Raw genomic sequence first — 20,480 nt, forward strand, 5'->3', positions numbered from 1 at the left:
GGCTTAATGAGGAATAAGACCTGGTTCCTGAACATGAGGGGACTCCCAGGCGGTGCTAGTGGTAAAGAATCTGCCTGCCAATGCAGAAGATGCAAGAGATGCGGGTTCGATCCCTGGGTCGGGAAGATCTCCTGGAGGAGGAAATGGCAACCCACTCCAGTATTCTTGCCTGGAGAATCCCATGGACAGAGGAGCCTGGTAGGCTATAGTCCAAGGAGTTGCAAAGAGGCTGAGCACACACACTTAGCTGACCTTGAAGAATTTATAGGGAAATCCATGAAAGACACACAACTCACCATGGGAACAACCATTGTGAATTTTCAGTGTTATATATGTGAGCCAGGCACTTCCTGTTGCCAACCTTCATGACATATGAAGCTGGACTTAATTACTCCCGTTTACAGAGGAGGAAACTGAAATGCAGATTTGGCGAAGGTCACCAACTGGTAGATGTTACAAAAAGCAGAGATGCAGACTCAAGACTGTCCAACGATAGTGGTTCATCTGCAATGCCTCGGACTTTCCTGGTGGTCCAGTGGTTAAGACTTGCAGGGGACAGGGTTCGATCACTGGTCAGAGAACTAGATCCCACATGCTGAAACTAAGAAGTTTGCATGCCACAGCTAAGACCCTGTACAGCCAAATAAATAAATACAATTATTTTTAAAAACCAAAGCAGTACAGTGCTTACCCTCTTTCCTTCCTAAATCGTAACAAGCCAAGGAGATGAGCCTATCAGGATGGAGTGGGCAGAAGGGGAGAGGAGCTGTGTAGTTATTCTGCCTTCTGTGTGTGCGTGTGTGGTAGGTTGCTTCAGTCATGTCTGACCTTTTGTGACCCTATGGACTGTGGCCCACCAGGCTCCTCTGTCCATGGGATTTCCCAGGCAAGTATATTAGAGTGGATTGCCACTTCCTTCTCCGGGGGAATCTTCCCGACCCAGGGATTGAACCCACGTCTCCTGCATTGCAGGTAGACTCTTTACCAACTGAGGCACCAGGGAAGCTCCTGTACAATATATACTTGTTTCTTGTATGTTTTATATATAGTAGTTTGTGCCTCTTATTTTAAGTTTATTAGAAAATTAATTAATTTAGTTTTTGGCTGCATGGGGTCTTAGTTGCAGCAGATGGACTCTACATGTGGCGTACAGGCTTAGTACTCCACGGCACTTGGGATCTTAGTCCCCTGACCAGGGATCGAACCCTCATCTTCTGCATTGCAAGGCAGATTCTTAACCACTGGACCACTGGGGCAAGTCCCTAAGTTTTATTTTGCATTGGGGTAGAGTTGATAAGATAAACATTTCTTAAGAAGAGATTTCAAAATAAATCTATACATATAGCTGATTCCTGTTGTTGTAAACTAATACAACATTGTAAAGCAATTATACTCCAATTAAAAAAATAAAATAAAATCTTAAAATGGAAAAAATAAAAGAATTCTAGGTCAAGGGAAATAGAAGAAGGCCACAGAGAGACTTAGCACATAGAAATTTATGCTATGATATCTTATGAAACAAATATAATTGGGCCTTGGTTTTAGCTCTTTATCTTTTTGCAGTGAAGTAAAGAAGTTACAAGATTCTCCATGCTTGTAAGATAAATGCAAGCTATTGCTGAAGAAATGCAGTGTCCTTCTTTGCTCTCAGTTCCTTCTGTGTGCTCTGTGCTCAGTCGTGGCCAACTCTTTGTGACCCAGTGGACTGTATAACCCACCAGGCTCCTCTGTCCCTGGCATTTCCCAGGCAAGAACACTGAAGTGGCTTGCCATTTCCTCCCCAGAGACTCTTCCCAACCCAGGGATCAAACCCGTATCTCCTGTGTCTCCTGCATCATAGGCAGATTCTTTACCCATTGGACTCTCAGTTACTTAGTCCTCATTAAGGGTAGGATGGGCCACGTAGGGTCTTCTGTCACATCCTTATAATAAACCCAATGGTAACCTAGTTTCTGGGATTCCTAGTCTATTTGGTAGCATGATGACAGCACGGTTCAGTAGGAACAGTTCTCTGGGGTTAAAACTGCTGCTCTCCAATTATCTGACTCCTTTCCTTTCCTTTAGGAACATTTATTTCTACAGGCATGATTTCGATAAAAAACTAGGCAGCCAAATGTTCAAAGGTATATTCTTTGGCAAGAGCCTGGCAATTAATTATTCTATAATATATTGTAGATTGAAGTCACACACACCCAAATTGAAGGTAGGATTGATGTTCTACAAAACTAAGAAGCCAGCCCACTGCTTGGCTAAGCGAGCCGTCCACACTCCTGCAGAGGGACCCAAGGCCGTGCCTGTGGACAGGGCCAGGGCTTTCCGTAGAAAACTGTTTCAAGTCAGTCCCAACACCTGAACAAACAACAATCAAAGCTTGAAAATTCCACTCTGGGAAGCATGGGTATAATGAAAAATTTGAAGTAAAAGTTACTGATGTCTTTTTACAGCCAGAGAAAAATTTCCAACAGTGCATGGACAAAATGTTGAATTTTAAGTGAATGGACTCCAAGAATAAATTAGTTGCAAATTGTGCCCCTGAGTCATGAAACGAATTGGACTGCAGTGTAGTTGAATTTGGTCAATTACGTTTTATGTTAAAAATGATGATTTGGGTTTCACGGTAGTTGATCTTGGGCCATTTTTCCTAATGAAAGATGGTGGGACCTTTTATTATTGAGGCCGTTCCTAGCACCTTGACAGTGTGGAAGAACAAGCTTGATTTTCTGTTCTTTTTAGCAGCAAGCTAGTATCTAGATTGTCTAAAAGTGGTTTCAGATTATTAAGAGGCAGGTTAAAAAAGAGAATCAAAGTATATCCCTCCTTTTCCTCATCTGTATAATGGGGATGTTATTAGTATTTCTCTCAAAGGGTTGTTATGATGATTCAATATGTGAAAGCAGTTAGAACGGCATCTGGCACATAGGAAGCATTCAGGGTATCTTGACTGTTATTATTATTATCATTTCTCAGAACTTCTTTTTGGCCATACCGTGTGGCTTGTGGGACCTTAGTTGCCAGACCGGGAATCAAACCCATGCCCCCTGCAGTGGAAGCAAGGAGTCTTAACCCCTAGACAGCCAGGGAAGTCCTCATTTCTCACAACTTTTATCTGATTTCACAAAGGTAAGTCTGCTGAACTTCAGTCTGTAAAGGGCAGGTTTTCTGAAATAATTGGTCATTGGGGTGTCTTGAACTAATCACATAGTTAAGACTAAGGCTTGGTACACAGAGGTGGAGGCCAAGGGAAAGTCAGTAATTATAAGTTACAGATTGCTTTAATATTGTTCTTGATAGATCTCTTTGGAGGCCTATAAAAGTCAATGGTAGAGTTACTGTTTCTAAAGTCTGCTAGCTCCTCAGTCAAGAAAAATGGCTTGAGAAATTCAGATTAGACCATTTTAAAGTAGAAATGGATGATGTCCCTTTAAAGAGTGGCATGGAGTTTACATTGAGGTCATCCGTTTTAGATCATACCAGTTTTATCACGGGAGGACACAGACTGGCAGAGTTTGGAATAATACACAGTTGTGTTGGACTTCATACAGATGTGGATCCAGGAAGCTTATCCTGGGAGCTTGCCATAATCTGGATCCTATAACTTCGAGGATGGGGCTTCCCTGGTGGCTCAGTGGTAAAGAACCCGCCTGCCAATGCAGGAGACGTGGATTCTATCCCTGGGCTGGGAAGATCCACTGCAGAAGGAAATGACCACTCACTCCAATATTCTTGCCTGGGAAATCCCATGGACCGAGGAGCCTGGTGGGCTACAGTCCATGGTATCACAGAAGAGTCAGACGTGACCTAGCGCCTAAACAACAAACATCAAGGCTGGGAGTGTGGGCTTTCCGTCACTCGGTTGGAATCCTGGAGTCCCACCCTGAACCAGCTGTGAACTCACCAACAAGCTGCCCCATCACCCTGAGCTTCAGTTTCCTTGTCCGTAAATCAGGGTAACAGCATCTGTGGATAAAGTTGCTGAGAGATGATTTAAATAAGAGAATGCAATTAAAATAACTAGCACTGTGCTGAACACATTGTTGGTACCTATTATTAGTGAACTTTGAGATCAGTTCTTTATATACTGCTGCTGCTGCTAAGTTGCTTCAGTCGTGTCCGACTCTGTGTGACCCCATAGATGGCAGCCCACAAGGCTTCCCCATCCCTGGGATTCCCCAGGCAAGAACACTGGAGTGGGCTGCCATTTCCTTCTCCAATGCATGAAAGTGAAAAGTCAAAGTGAAGTCGCTCAGTCGTGTCTGACTCCTAGCGACGCCATGGACTGCAGCCTACCAGGCTCCTCCGTCCATGGGATTTTCCAGGCAAGAGTACTGGAGTGGGGTGTCATTGCCTTCTCTGTCTATATGTACAGATAGATCCTTTTACAGAATCTGCTCAGATTCTGCTAGGGTGATGGAGGAACCTCTCGACAGTTTATAAAATTGAGAAAATAAAACCTCTTTGAGGTCTAGAGTTAGAGTCTAGTGAAAATGAAAGTCGCTCAGTCATGTCCGACTCTGAGTCAACCCTAAATCTCGTCTCCTTTCTGATTTTATAGTCAAGGAGGCAAAAGCATTTAAAATCAGGGCTTCTTGTTGTGTGCTCAGTTGCTCAGTCTTGTCTAACACTTTGTGACCCCATGAACTGTAGCCTGCCAGACTCCTCTGTCCATGGGATTTCCCAGGCAAGAATACTGGAGTGGGATCCAATTTCTTATTCCAAGGGATCTTCCTGACCCAGGGATCAGGTCTTAATTTTAAATAAATAAGATCCAGGTGGCAGTTTTATTTTCACTGTCATGTACCACAGGATTAACCTAAAGATTTTCTGCTCTGTCTTCTTAGGCTCAGACCTAGAAGGCCAGGGCCCAAGTTTTCCCAACATGAACCTAATGGATGAGGCCAATTAAAAAAATCTCTGGTAATCTCAAAATACATAAAACATAATAGAAAACATAAAAGCTTAAGAGGAATAAAAAGGAGCACAAAAGACATGAAAAACATAGGAAATAATTATGATTTTTAAAGGGAAAAAAGAGTTGAGTTGAACTTTTAGTGAAAAAGAGTAGAAAACATTAAAAAAGGAAGAAAAATGCAAAGCAAGAGCTCAGAATGAAATGAAACAGTGTGAGTTAGAACAAAATACTAAAATAGGGCAGAGCTATAAACTTATGAAAGTCTTAATGACAAGGTAAAAATATATCTTCCCCAAAGATAAAGAATAAATCCATCTGGAAGTGTTAGGGCAGTAGCATCTGCTTAAAGGCCCACTTAAGGGTCCTTGAAGTGGGAACAATTTCTCAGCTCAGGGTCCTTGATCGACACCACTGAGTGTAGGCTTAGTGCCCGTTAACACTGACAGCCTTCATGTGCGGCTCTTGCATGGTTTCCACCCTTCCTCCCAATAGCTTCAGGTTGCAGGTATTGTTATCCTTATGCTACAGAGGAGCAAACTGTTTGGATAAGTGCCCTGCTCCATGAGCAGATGGTGGAGCTGGAGCCCGAAACCCAGGCTGATGCCAAAACCCATGCATATTCTTGATTTTCGTTTGCTTTCCAGGAAACGTCACCATTGGCAACAACAAGATAATAGCAAATATCCCTCACCCTTCAATCCCTCCCCTGGCCTTGTCAAGATCATCTATCAAATTAGGAAAGACTGCTGTTCTTAGCAAACAGCTCAGCAATAGTCAGTGTACAGTGGGTACTCTGTGTATCGTGACAGCCCACTGCTTGTTCAGTCTTTAAGTTGTGTCCAACTCTTTGCAACCCCATGGACTGCAGCACCCCAGGCTCCCTTCAACATGTCCCAGAGTTTGCTCAAATTCATGTCCGTTGAGTTGGTGAGGCTATCTCACCATCTCATTCTCTGCTGCCCCCTTCTCCTTTTGCCTTCAGTCTTTCCCAACATCAGGGTCTTTTCCAATGAGTCAGCTCTTCACATCAGGTGGCCAAAGTGTTGGAGCTTCAGCTTCCGCATCAGTCCTTCCAATTAATATTCAGGACTGATTGCCTTTAGGATTAACTGGTTTGATCTCCTTGCTGTCCAAGAGACTCTTCAAGAGTCTTCTCCAGCACCACAATTTGAATACATCAGTTCTTCAGTGCTCGGCCTTGTTTATGGTCCAACTCTCACATCCGTACATGACTACTGGAAAAACCCTAGCTTTGACTATATGGAACTCTGTCGGCAAAGTGATGTCTCTGAAAGGTTGTTGTTGAATCATGACACCAGGATTCTTGGCCCTCGGAGGAGAAGATTTCAATCCGGGGCCAGAGATGAGGCTTGATCGCTCAGAGCTTTTGTGTAATAAAGTTTTATTAAAATATAAAGGAGATAGAGAAAGCTTCTGACATAGGCATCAGAAGGGGGCAGAAAGAGTGCCCCCTTGCTAGTGTTAACAATGGAGTTATATGCTCTCCAGTAAATCAAAAGAATGTCTGGAGGTTGTAAAGACCTCACCAGACCTACTCCCATAATTTACATTTTAAGATAACAGAATTAGCCAGAAGGTTTAATCCAGAGACTGTCCTCAGGCAGAATACATTGTTGTTATATAATCCTTGTAAAGAGCAGGTCTACTCCCATAATTTAACAGAATAAGCCAGAAGGTTTAATCCAGAGACTGTCCTTAGGCATAATACATTGTTGTTATATAATCCTAAGGACTGTAGAAAAGGAAAAAAAGTTTGTCCTTTCTTCCTCCTTGAGAATTCCAGACCCCTCTCTCCTTGGGGACCCCTAGACTTCTTATCAACCTGCCTAGGAAATGACTATCTCATCTCTGCTTTTTAATATGCCACCTAGGTTTGTCCCACTGGAGTGTTACATTTTTAAAACATCTTCTCCTCTCCCCCTTTTTGGGAGAGGGGGTCCAGTGTTGATCCCAGTTGTTCCGCCATTGACTCCAGTCTCCTAAATGTTTCCCTCCTGTGTCCACTTTTCTCCATCTCCACAGCCACTACCAGCTTCAGGCCACCGTCTGGTGATTCCTTCTGTTAGTTTCCTGTAGCTACTGTGACAAATGACTGCTTCCCTTGGTGACTTAAAACAGCAGAAACTTACTCTCTCCTAGTTCAGGAGGCCAGGGTTCTGAAATGGCTGCGCTCCCTCCAGCAGCTCTTGGGGAGAATCCGGTCCTCACCCCTTCCGGTTTCTGGTGGCTGCTGACATGCCTTGGCTTGTGGCCGCATCCCCCTGTCTCTGCCTCTGGGGCCACATTGCCTCTCCTCTGTGTGTGTCATATCTCTCCTTCTCTCTTAGGAGGATACATGTGTTTGCATTTGGGGCCCACCTAGATCATCGGGTATTCGCTCCATCTCCAGATTCTCAATTTAATTACATTTGCAAAGGCCCTTTTTTTTACTGTACGAGGTCACTTTCACAAATCCTAGGGGTTAGGACTTGGGTATAGTTTTCTTTTTTTTAATACTTATTTTATGTGTTTATATGTATTTGTGTGTATATATATGTATTAGTATGTATGCAACTGTGCTGGGTCTTAGTTGCAGCACACAGCCTTCCCGGTCTTCATTGCGGTATGCGCGATCCTTAGTTGTACCATTTGGGATCTGGTTCCCAGGTCCCCTGCCCTGGGAGCGCAGAGTCTTAGCCACTGGACCACCAGAGAAGTCCTGCGGCTAGAGTTTTGAGGGTCGATTTTCAATCTGCCACACCGCTAAACTTCTGTAATCATCTCTGTCTCTTCTCCTGCACCCAGCAGCCCAAGTTCCTATAAACATGCAGGTACAGTCATGTCACTCGGGCTTTAAACCCTTCAGCATCTCCTCTGGCCTTCGGGATCGTCCTGACTCTTTGATTTGATTATCACCTCCCCTCCCCCTCCCCCATTTTCCCCTTCCACACTATTTCTACCCCACTCAACTCCCCCCAGTTCCCTGAGAAGGTAAGCTGCCTTGATCCTCTGGACTCTCGTGTGCCCCTCTGCCTCCAGCCCTCTCTCACCTTGTCTCTTTTTGCTGGGCTCATACTAGTTCATCATTTGGTTCCTGTTTAGACTTTGGGCTTCATTTCCTCCAAGAAGGCGTGCTCTGCCCACGCTGGATTGGTTATGCCTTTCTGTGCATCTGGTCAGAGCTCTCACCTCTAGAGACAGCCTATCTGTCACGTGTGCAGCTGTTTACAGGACGTGTCCCCTACACCTGGCACGGTGCCCGACACACAGTAAGTGCTTAATAAGTGATGAGAAAACCCATAGGAAGGGAGTCTCTACACCTACCGAGTATTATGCCAGCAACAACAGCGCTGATCCACGCAAGAGTTTTTGCTGGAGAGGAGTAGCTATGTGAATGCCAGCAGTTCCCACAGATCTTTTATTTTGAAGCAGACATCAAGAATTATGTAATTATGAGATCAAAGAAATATTCTCATGCTTATTCCTTTGTGTTCTTTCAGGCCATTCCTGTGTTTCTCACTTTGCATAATGCAGCCGAAGTTATCATCTGTGGGCACCAGAAGTGTTTTCGGAAAGAGGTAAATGATTACGCAAAAGGCTAGTTTCACTTCCCTTGCTTGAAATTTCAAAGACATGCTTTTTATGTACGGCCCAGGTTAGTGCCTGCCTTTTTCCTGCCATCTGTTTCCAGTCAAGGCTGCCTGACGGTGGTCATTAATTAATTTCAAGGACCACAGTTTCGACATCCCTTCAGGTCACCCAGCATACATGGGGACACTTGTGGGTCTGAACGGAACTCACCTCCAGGCCAGCAATGAACCAGGGCTTGGGGGGCTGAGGTAGAGATGCCTGTGGGCCTGGGGGGACGTGGGGGAGTGGGCATTACCTCACCTCATCCCAGCACCACAAGGAAATCGATGGCAAGCTTCCCATAGGGTGCTGGGAGCTTTAGCCCACCCCGGGGAAAACTTCTTTTCTTCCCCACCCCAGCTCTGCCTTCCACCACCTAGAACAGCTTCCCTCACCTTCTGGGCCTCCATCTGTGCAAAGGGGAGAGAAATGTCACCCACCCAAGAGTCGTAGGAGGACCCTATCAACTGCTAAGTGCTCCCAACACTCTGGCACATAGTAGGTGCTTTGTACTCATGAGCTATGATTTTTAATATTATGAGTGGGAGTTTTATTTTTTAATAATTTTATTTAATCTTTGGCTGTGCGCGTCTTTGTTTCCGTGCAGGCTCTTCTCTAGTTGCGGGGCCCAGGCTCCTCATTGCGGTGACTTCTCCTGTTGCAGGGCACAGGCCCTAGGGCTTCTGTAGTTGTGGCTCCCAGGCTCTAGAGCACAGGATAAATAGTTGTGGAGCATGGGCTCGGTTGTTCCATGTGATCTTCCTGGATCAGGGATTGAATCCCTGTCTCTTGCATTGACAGGCAGACTTTTTACTACTGGGCCACCAGGGATGCCCAGTGGTGCTTTTAGTTTGGTACCTCTTTTGAGAGTTCCTTTTTTCTAATATCTGCCTGTTTCAAATGACTTTCATCAAAACTTTGGAACTCTTGAACTCGAGAGAGGCTAGTGGGTCATTCAGGCAACACACTTTTTATAGGCATGACAGGAAGAGAGGCGGCCTTCCTGTACCCAAGGCCACTCCTCACACTCCAAGGGACCTTTCTGACACACAGATCTGATCATGTTCCCCTACATACAGCTCTTCAGGACTGCCCAGAACCTACCTGGAGGCATGCAAAGCCCTTCACCACCTGGGCCCCATCCATCTGTCTGGCTTTAGAAATTTCAGCCACAGCTAAACTTCTCCAGTTACCTAGACCATATCTTGATGTTTCTCTCCTCTGATCTGTCAGGAAACCTCTTCTCGCACCCCTACCCCATTCATTCTGTGAATATTTCTACGTCCCTGGGTGTGTGGCTGCCCTGCCAGGCCCTGGGTCTACAGTCATGAGCAAGAGGCATAGTGTCTGCTCTTAAGGACATGATGAAGCCACTGAGCATTCATGTGGGCGCACGCCCCTGCATTGGAAGCTCGGAGTCTTAACCGGTGGACCGCCAGGGAAGTCCTGAGCATCCCTCTCATTCTCATCTTCATTCCTGCTCTTCCTCCAAACTCTGGAGATGTCAGCTATGTTTAGCTCAGAATCTGTTAGTGACACGTTTTCCCAAGTTGGGGGCAGTTATCCAGGTGGGAGCCAGGTTACGTCTGCGTGCCATCCTTCTGGGGCTGAAGGGATTCGAGTCTCCACCAGGGGGCAGTGGAGTCAAGGTCCGCTTTGCCTTTTGAACTGTTGAGGCAGGTTCCACAGAGATGAGAGGGAACAAATGAGAGGAAACAAAGAATCGAAAGACGGGAGCCCCTGCTCTGTACACAGACATCTCGCGTTTATAAAACCAGCACCCGCCGGGGGATTTAGTCACACGTGAAAACTTACGAGAGCCTTCACAGCAAACCACAAAATTCTCTTGACAGTGCTTCACCTTCTTTAAAAAAAAATTGAGATATACTTGAAAGATAAAATTATGTTCATTTCAGGTGTTCAGGATAATGATTTAACGTGTCTGTTTCGAAATGATCACCACAGTAACTCTAGTTAACATCCGTCACCATGCATAGTTACATTTTTTTTCCTTGCGGTGAGAATTTTAAGATCTACTCTCTTAACAAATTCTAAAATAGGCAATAGACTGTTGTTAACTATAGGCACTGTGCTATACATTACATCGTCAGCACTTGCTCATTTTATAGTAAATGGAAGTTCGTACCTTTTAAGTGCGTCACTCTTAGAGTATTATTTATCTATTCAGTTTTTAGCTGTGCTGGGTCTTCTTTGCTCCACGACCTTTTCTCTTATTGTGGAGAGCGAGGGCTACTGTCTAGTTCAGTGCACGGACTTCTCATGGCAGTTCCTTCTCTTGTTGGGAAGCAGGGCTTCAGTAGTTGCAGCTCCCGGGCTCTAAAGCACAGACTCAGTAGTTAGTTCCTCCCCTGTATGTGGGATCTTCCCGGATCAGGGACTGAACCCCTGTCTCCTGCACTGGCAGATGGATTCTTTACCTCTGAGCCACCAGGGAAGCCCAGTGCTTCACTTTTGAATAATATGGTCATCCTTCACACTTTGAGCCGGAAGAAGGAAGAAACCCCAAAACTGTAGTTTGTCCTCAACTAGCAAAGTAATCCTTCTGAAATGTGCAGAAATAATCTCTTACCTGGCCATTTTCCTTATCAAATGTAGAAAAATCTATGCTTCTCCCTGCTAGAGATTTCTTCCCAAGTGCCAAGGCCTGATTCCCTTAAAGTAATAAAAAAGGAAGTAATAAAGGTGGAGTCTGTGTTAGAATTTCTTTGCTTCTTCATTTCAGGGAGCTTTAAAAGCCAAGTTCCGATTTCCCCAATCTGCCCTTTTTCCTTCTCTCTAGGGGAGGAATCAAATGTCCCTGCTCCTTTTTTTCTGTTTCCTAATTTACACATCATACCAGAGAATTTATAGCGCTGCTCAGAGTCAGAGCTGGATTAATGAAAGGAAAATTTAAAGAGACAGAGTGGAATAGAAGTTGAACCAGAGCCTGATTTCTTTTCCTGCACAGAATACATCGACTTCTGTCTCCTTTTCGTGGTGCGTGAGATATTTGAAGGCTTGGGCGCGGCGGCATTGTGCTCTTTTGTGGGTAAACAGAGTTCTAATGGTGAGAGTGGTTAAACTACTCATCCAGAAGTGACTCACCTCTGGACCTCTGAGTCATCCTTCATTTGGTCCAAGCAGAAAAAGCCTCAATAAATACCGAAGTGCGGCAACTTGTAAAGACCCCAATAAACTTACTCATAATTTATGTGCCTCTTGATCTAAATATTTTCTTTTAAGGAGAACAAAAAAAATTTTTAAGATTAATGCTAAGTCTTTTTATTTTCATACAGAAAACTTCTCCTGCAAAGATTTGTAGGTAAGTTTAAAAAAAAAAAAAAAAAAAACAGCTCCACAAACCTCTAAAATAGAAGATTTAACCTGATTTTAAACTCTGATGAGAAACCGTCTATTGATGATTCATACTTGAGGGTTGACAGAGGAATTTCTTACAAACACTTGTATATCCCTATTTCATGTCTTATTCAAAAATTTCCTTCCTTTTTTTTTTCTGAAATATTTTATTTCTAAGGGGAAAACAACCCGTGCTAGGTTTCAACCACCGATGCCCAGAATTTCGCTGAGTTACGCAATACTGATGAAGAATGAAAATGGAAAAATGAAAACGACTTTAAGTTTTAAAAATAAGGTTTGCAGTTTATTGAGTTTTTAAGAATTCCCACGGTGGAAAAAGCACTGACCTGTGCATCCAGGGATCTGAGTCGTGGTCTTGGGCCACATGGCACCATGGCCCTGGACAGGCTGCACACCCCTCTGTTTCTCAGTGTCCCTAGTTGAAACATGAACAGTGACCTGCTCCCCCCCCATTCGCTGTGCCCCCTGATGTGCAAATTCTGATCTGAGTGCCTCATTCTCTGATGAGTTGCTGTTTCCTCGGCAGTAGCTGCGAAGTTCAGTCCTATAGATAGAAAATCAGCAGAAATGCTTTGATGCATGGATTTGAGCCTTTTTGTTTCAGCTATTTCTGGGCTTTTATCCAATCTCGGTTGTTTTTTTTTTTTTTTTGCCTTTATTACAAGCTGCTACTTGAAGAAGAAAAAAAAAAACCCAGTCAGGACTCTTCCTCTTGTTTGAGAGATTAGCAGATGTTAAAGAGAGGCATTAAAACCCATTCATGCCATGCCTGGTGGAATCAGGTTTTGCTCAAGGCCAAGTTTGGTGGGAACCTGGGCTGTCCCACACCTGGCTTGACCCTCTTTCTCCCCTCAGTCCCAAGGGCCTGTCTGTTTGAGGGCTTTGCCTGTGGATGGTGAAGTGTCCTGCATCTGAAGCAGGGGTCCCCAACTTCCAGGATCTAATGAGTGATGATCTGAGGTGGGACCGATATAATAATAATAGCAATAAAGTGCACAGTAACTGCAGTGTGCTAGAATCATCCTGAAACCGTCCCTCTACCCTGGTCCATGGAAAGATTGTCTTCCTTGAAACCAGTCCCTCGTGCCATAAAGGATGGGGACCATTGCTCCAAAGCCTTCTGTCCACTGCAGGCAGACACTGAAGCCATGAGGGTCCTCCTCTCCCCACACCTGCAACCTGTCTGTTCATGTGCAGTCGCAGGAACCCACCCTATGAGCCTCCCTCCCCTCGCCTTACCCTGGCCTCTGAGTTGCTCTGCAGTCGGGTGCCAGGGAGTCTTCTTGAGGCCGTTTGTATGTGTGCCTCGAAAGTTGGCGAGACTGTAGAAGTGGGTGGGCTGGAGTGGAGAACCTCTGCCATGTCATCCTGCCCTTCCCAAGGCCCTGAGGCCCCAGGTCCGAGGCTTCCCCCGTGCCCGTCCTCCAGTTCCGGGCTGGGCTGGCCAGGCCAGTCTGTCGGGTACACGTGTGTGTCATGACACCACTGAGGACTTGAGGGGACGGTGTGTGGACAGAACTGATTAGCATCACTATTGCCAATGTACTTAAGTTATGAAGAGCCTGTTGTCGTGTATTACATATATATGTAAGTAATACAGAATTCAATACGTATATAGAATATATGGCTGCCCAGGTGGCGCAGTGGGTAAAGAATCCACCTGCAATGCAAGGAGACACAGGACATGTGAGTTCAATCCCTGGGTTGGGAAATCTCCTGGAAGAGGGCATGGCAACCCATTCCAGTATTCTTACCTGGAGAATCCCATGGCAGAGGAGTCTGGTGGGTTACAGCCCATGGGATGGCACAGAGTTGGACACGACTGAAGCGACTGAGTACGCATAGAACATATATGGGTGTAAGATGTCCCATGATAAAATCCCCTAACGGTGAAAATGCTGTATTCACTGCCCCTGTTCATGCCCTTGATCCTTTGCTGTTTGCCACCTGATGCAATGGTCAGAAGGGACCCAATTCTAATATGTTGTTGCTTCATAAATGGAAAGAGGGAGAAAGAGCGTGTGATCATAGAGGGCAAGGTAGTTTGGTGTAGGAACCCAAATACCACATAAAAACCATTTATTTCTAAGTCAAAAAATAACTCCAAATTAACTTTCTAATGAATGAGAAAATTTGAAAATATCTGTGATTGGCAATGTTACTTTTTTGTGCAAGAATTTTTTTAGAAAAAGCCTTTATGATGGCAATTTCTCAATATATATATAAAAATAAAAAGAATAGTAAAATGAATTTCTAAAGACTCATCTCTGAGATTCAATAGCTTTCAACTTAAGCCTGCACCCAACGCCTCATTTCAGCAAATCACAGGCTCCGTAGGGTTACCTCCATAAATATTTTGGTATGTGTAAGAGATTTTTTCTACTGAAATTTTTAATTATTATTACTATTTGGCTGTGCCAGCAGCTTGCAGGATCTTAGTTTCCTGACCAAGGATTGAACCTGGGCCCTTGGCAGAAAAAGTGGTCAGAGTCCTAACCACTGACCACCAAGGAATTCCCTTATTTGGGAAAAAAATTTAAACTGGTAGAAAAGTTGCGGGAGTATTACAATTAACTCCCATATACCTTTTATTTAGTTTCATTCATCGATAACATTTTTTGTATTTGCTTTCTCTCTCTCTCTCTCTCTCTCTATTATATATATTCATATGGTGGCTCAGGATTAAAGTGCCTCAGCCAATTCAGGAGATGCAGGTTCAATCCCTGGGTCAGGAAAATACCCTGGAAAAGGAAATGGCTACCCACTCCAGTATTCTTGCCTGGAGAATTCCATGGACAGAGAAGATTGGCAGACTACAGTCCACAGGGTCACAAAAGAGTCGAACACAAGTTAGCGACTAAACAACAATATATTTATCACACAAAATATATAAGAATATATATAATTATTCTTACTCTTATTTTTTCTGAACCATTTGAGGATATGTTGCAGGGATTATGACTCTGCTCCTAAATACTTAAAGTGTTTCTCCTAAAGATAATAATCTCTTGTATAACCACAGTGCAATGATTACACTTAGAAAATTAATGTCTCATATAATACTGTTATGTAATATTGAGTCGATGTTCAAATTTGGTCAATTATCCTGATATTTTCTTTTGTAGTATTCACCTCCCTCAAAGATGCCATGTCTCTTCCTAATCTTTATTTTTTTACTATAACCTTTAATCTGGAACAGTTCCTCGGCTTTTTATTGCCTTTCATTGCCTTCAGATTTTTGAACAGTGTAAGCCCATTGTTTTGTGGACTGTCCCTGAATTTGGGTTTGTCGCAGCGTTTCCCTGAGATTCAGTCTAGGTCGCGCATACTACCACCTGAATGTACTGTACGCTTCTCAGTACATCGTATCCGGAGGCACATGGTATTGATCTGTCCCACTACTGGAGATGTTAAGTTTGATTATTTGAGTAAGTTGGTAAGATTGTAATGTGCTTTCTACAATGTTTTCTTATTGGTAAGCAGCAAAACTATAGTCTGCTTGGCCACATTTTCCACTTCCCTAGTGGTTCAGATGGTAAAGAATCTGCCTGCAGTGTGGGAGACCTGGGTTCAATCCCTGGGTTGGGAAGATCCCCTGGAGGAGGGCATGGCAACCCATTCCAGTGTGCTTGCCTGGAGAATCCCTTGGACAGAGGAGCCTGGTGGGCTGTAGTCCATGGGGTTGCAAAGTGTTGGACAGGACTGAAAAACTAACACTTTCACTGGCCAGTTTTCCACTAGGGTATTTGTTGGGATCAGTAGTTTAAAAAAAATCTTCTTTTATGTACACTTTTTTTTTTTCGCCTCAACATGTGGCATGTGGGATCTTGGCTCCTCAACCGGCCATCCCACCCATGCTCCCTGCATTGGAAGCACAGACTCTCGGCCACTGGACCCCCAGGGGAGTTCCTGTATATACTGTGGTTCTCGAGTGGGCCAGCTGTGGTTTTATGCGTATCCTGCAAATGCCTCTCTCTGGGAAGATGGCTCACTGAGCCTCAGAGAAGGAGCTGTCTGGTGTCAGCAGAGCACGTAACTGAAAACTAGACAGATAATGTGGTGCTGAGAGGATGAACAGGGCCGCTGGGTGTGGTCTCTCGGGATCTCTGCCTCACGTGAGCTCCCCCTCCACCCTCTCCGGGACGCCCTTCCTGTTGGACAGTAAAGCTGTGTCTTTCACCTCCTCTCCACAGCGCCCTCTTCCTGCTGGCTGCTGCCGGGTGCCTGCCCTTCAACGACTCCCAGGTAAGTTCAGGTGGACTCACTATGCCTTCAAGTATCTCTGAAGCCTGCCTGGATGAACAGAATTTCCGAGTCCTTCCTTTGAGAAGCAGTATGACCCCGGCCTGTCCAAAGGCATGTAAAAGCAAACTTTCGGGCAGGGCCTAGGGGAGGCATTGGCCAGGCCAGCACCTCCTCGTGGGTCTTTGCCTTCTCTCCGTGTGTGGCAGGACAGCTCGGGCAGGGCCTAGGGGAGGCATTGGCCAGGCCAGCACCTCCTCGTGGGTCTTTGCCTTCTCTCCGTGTGTGGCAGGACAGCTCGGGCAGGGCCTAGGGGAGGCATTGGCCAGGCCAGCACCTCCTCGTGGGTCTTTGCCTTCTCTCCGTGTGTGGCAGGACAGCTCGGGCAGGGCCTAGGGGAGGCATTGGCCAGGCCAGCACCTCCTCGTGGGTCTTTGCCTTCTCTCCGTGTGTGGCAGGACAGCTCGGGCAGGGCCTAGGGGAGGCATTGGCCAGGCCAGCACCTCCTCGTGGGTCTTTGCCTTCTCTCCGTGTGTGGCAGGACAGCTCACAGAGCTCAGACCTCTGGATGCTGTGATGGGGGCAGTCCATCCTCTGTACCAGCTTGGAGGACCTGCGAGCCCAAATGACCCACACACTGAGGCAAAATTGATTTTCCCCTCTCATCCCAAGGGGGCTTCCCAATGGCTCAGCGGGTAAGGAATCTGCCACCAATGCAGGAGACACGGGAGACGTGGGTTCGATCCTTTGGTTGAAAAGATCCCCTGGAGGAGGCAGTGGCAGCCCATTCCAGTATTCTTGCCTGGAAAAATCCCATGGGCAGAGGAGCTTGACGAGCTGTTGTCCATAGCTGGGTCTCGAAGAGTCGGACATGACAGACCGACTAACATTTTCACTTTCTCATCCCAAGGGCCTCATCTTACACAGTGATTTTCGCTTTGTTTTCCTGAGTTTTTCTTTCTTAGGAACTGAGGACCCACCCCCACCTCCAGGAGTCATCTCATTCCTGGGTCTTTTTTCCCTTCTTTCCTTCCCCAGCATTGATTAAATCCCCATCAAGTGTTAGGCACCAAGCCAGGCTCTGGGGGCACAAAGAGAAATTGCCATCGTCGGGGCAGAAGCCGGAGTCTAGTCAGAGCAGAGGGGAGGGGGCAGACGATGAACAGATAATTATAACCCCGGGGAGGCTCTGTCCGGGGAGGGGTGGGATCCTGCCAGGCGCCTGGGAAGACTTGGAGGCTCAGAGGAGGAAGAGCTGATGATTATATTGAGCTTGCTGGGTGCCAGGCTCTGGGCCAATGCTTTAGTGCCTTATTTTATTTAATCTCAACAATAATTCCACAAGGGTAGCAGCTATTATTGTCTCCATTTTGTAGTTAAAGAATAGCGAGGCCCAAAAGGTCACCAGCTAACAAGTAAGTGGAGATTTTAGAATTTAACCCAGATCTTTCTGATGCTGGAGCCAGGCGCTGTTGACTGGACCTAAATCTATTTATTTGGCTGTTCTTCATGGCAGCGTTTGGGGGCTTCTCTCTAGTTGTGGCTCGTGGAGTTCTCTCTCTAGTTGTGGCGTGGGGTCTAGAGTACATAGGCTCAGTAGCTGGGGTGCTTGGGTTTAGTGGCCCTGTGGCATGTGGGATCTTAGTTCCCTGAGCAGAGATTGAGCCCTCATCCCCTGCATGGGGAGGTGGATTCTTAACCACTGGCCACCAGGGAAGTCTCTGGACCTAAATCTTGAAGGGTGAGGAGGAGTGAGCCAGGAGAAGAAGGCAGGGGTGGCCGGAGTCATGGAGGTGTCCTAAGTGTGTTCTGTGACTCAGCTTCATGGCACACCCACCATGCGTGTGCCCCTGGGCTGATTCCTGCCCTCTTGGAATTGACCATCTCATGGAGGGTGGAGACAGGGACAGATCATAAGCTGAATGGAATGTGTCAGGTGAGATAAATGGAAAAAGTAAGGAAGGGAAGAAGAGGAGGGAGTGCCGCTTGGCCAAGTTGGCTGGGGAAGTGCAAGTTCTCTTTCTCTGGAGAGGGGATGGACAATGGATGGGACTGCTTGGGTTGACAGGGGATTGTCATGGGGGTTCTTGGGTGCCTCGTGTTTGGATTTCATCCTAAAGCCACTGGGGGACTTTGGATGATTTTAAGCAATAGGTGACACCATCTGATCTGCCTTTTTTAAAAAAACAAAGATTCTTTTATTTACTTACGTTTGGCTGTGCTGAGCTTTTGTTGCTGCCTGGGCTTTCCCTGGTTGTGGAGAGCAGGGGCTACTCTGTATTTGTGGTGCGTGAGCTTCTCATTACGGTGGCCTCTCTTGTTGTTGAGCATGGCTTAGGGTGCCCGGGGGCTTCAGTAGTTTCGACACGTCTTCTCAGTAGTTGCAGCTCTCGAGCTCTAGAGCTCAGGCTCAATAGTTGTAGCATAGTGGCTTAGTTGCTCTGTGGCCTGTGGGATCTTCCCAGACCAGGCATCGAACCCGTGTCTCCTGCAGTGGCAGGCAGATTCTTTATCACTGAGTCACCAGGGAAGCCCCTTGGATCTGCCTTTTAAAGATGCAATGCTGGGGAGTGTTGAGGGTAGGGAAAGAGATGCTGGAGGCAGAGAGCCCTGTTAGGAAGATGTCACGTAGGCCAATTGGGTGAGGAATAAGAAGGGGCTGGCCCAAGGTCCCAGAGTCCTGTCTGGCACCATGCCTGGTGCTGTGTACTGGCATTTAAAATTGCCACGCTGGATCCTGTTCTGTACTTACATCCTTTTTTTTTTTAAACCCTGTGTTACAGTTTGATCCAGATGGATATTTCTGGGCTGTAATTCACTTACTCTGTGTAGGTAAGTTTTTTAAGAATTCTTGCTTAAACAATTGAGACTTATTATTTAGACCTCATCATATATCCACTTTTTAGTGATCCCAGACAATAGGAAGATTAAATCCAAGATGTCAAGGTTAAAATTAAATGGGCATTTTTTTCTGGTTTGATTTTCCTATTTTGGAGTTTTCCCGAAATGGTTCCAGTTCCCATAGAGTCTCTTCTTTCTCATGACAAATGTTAACTAACTCACCAGGGCCTAGGGTCCAATTCCTCAGATCTACTTGTGCAGTGCTAGGTTCTTCTCTAAAAAATGGTGGGAAGAATTCCATATCCAGAAGTTTGTGTCCATAAAAACTCTTTCAGCAGTACACTTTAAAAAAAAGTGGGTGAAATAATAGGACCATCTACTTTATTTCAAACCAGTTTTTCCTCTCTTAGAGGGAAAGCAGTGCCCTGACTTTATGACACGCAGTTCAGAAATCCAGTGATGTTTCTCATGGCACCATCGGAGGAAACCCAGGCCTCCTGTTAACTGTGTCCTTCTGTGGACCATGAGTCTCACTGGCCTGGCCCTTTCTCTGTGATCTGCATCATCTGGGGGATTACCAGATGCACATCCTTGGAGTCCTCCAGAGTGCCGTTTGTCACCCTCTGTGGGCTGTGGGTGACCCTTGCAGGGAAGAGGGTCCCTTCTCCCTGAGGATTTCGTGCCCTCTGAATTCCCTGTGCCAGTGACTCCTGTTGCTTCCTCTCCAGGGGCTTATAAGATACTACAGAAATCCCAGAAACTCAACAAGTTAAGGTAAACTTTAAAAAAAAATACATGTATATATTTTATGGAGCTTCCCTGGTGGCCCAAATGGTAAAGAATCTGCCTGCAATGCAGGAGACTCGGGTTCGATCCCTGGATTGGGAAGATCTCCTGGAGAAGGGAATGGCCAGTATTCTTGCCTGGAGAATCCCATGGATAGAGGAGTCTGGTGGGCTACAGTCCATAGGGTTGCAGAATCAGACATGACTGAGTGACTTACACACATATATTTTATGATTAATTAATTAAACGTTTTTTGTTTGCAGTGGGTCTTGGTTACTACTCAGCAGCTTTCTCTAGTTGGGGCAAGCGGGGACACTACTCTTCGTTGTAGTACGCGGGCTTCTCATTGCCATGGCTCCTTGTGCTGAGGCCCACAGGCTCTAGACACACGGGCTTCAGTAGGTGCAGCACTCAGGTTCAGTAGTTATGGCTCAAGGGCTTAGTTGCTCCATGGCATGCAGACTCTTCTGAGACCAGGGATTGAACCCATGTCCCCTGCATTGGCAGGCGAATTCTTACTCACTCTGCCACCAGGGAACTTTTGAAGTCTGCTAAGTCAATGTTTCACTAAAGGAAAGGGGGAGACCCATGGGGTTGTGAGCTTCTTCCATCAAAGAGACTGAGAGTCCAGGATGGGACGAGGGCAGCAGTCTGGGTCCACCAGGAGCTGAAATGTGCCAGCTGCCAGCCATGT

General features: G+C 45.8%; 1 protein-coding gene across 3 annotated transcripts in view; it reads left to right on the forward strand.

Annotated features, from left to right (window-relative positions):
- The window catches only part of TMEM241 (transmembrane protein 241), a 115,761-nt gene that overhangs the window by 36,065 nt on the left and 59,216 nt on the right, over positions 1-20,480 (forward strand). For all 3 annotated transcript variants that reach the window (XR_001917184.1, XM_005697049.3, XM_005697050.3), the window contains exons 5-9: positions 8,410-8,487; positions 11,836-11,861; positions 16,111-16,162; positions 18,943-18,991; positions 19,729-19,774. Coding sequence is in view for 2 of the 3 variants with exons in the window: in XM_005697049.3 (XP_005697106.1) it covers positions 8,410-8,487; positions 11,836-11,861; positions 16,111-16,162; positions 18,943-18,991; positions 19,729-19,774 (251 nt within the window). In the remaining variant the exon portion in view is untranslated. The remainder of the gene's footprint in view (positions 1-8,409; positions 8,488-11,835; positions 11,862-16,110; positions 16,163-18,942; positions 18,992-19,728; positions 19,775-20,480) is intronic.

Source organism: Capra hircus, chromosome 24 (assembly GCF_001704415.2).
Source record: "Capra hircus breed San Clemente chromosome 24, ASM170441v1, whole genome shotgun sequence".
Taxonomy (NCBI): Eukaryota; Metazoa; Chordata; class Mammalia; order Artiodactyla; family Bovidae; genus Capra; species Capra hircus.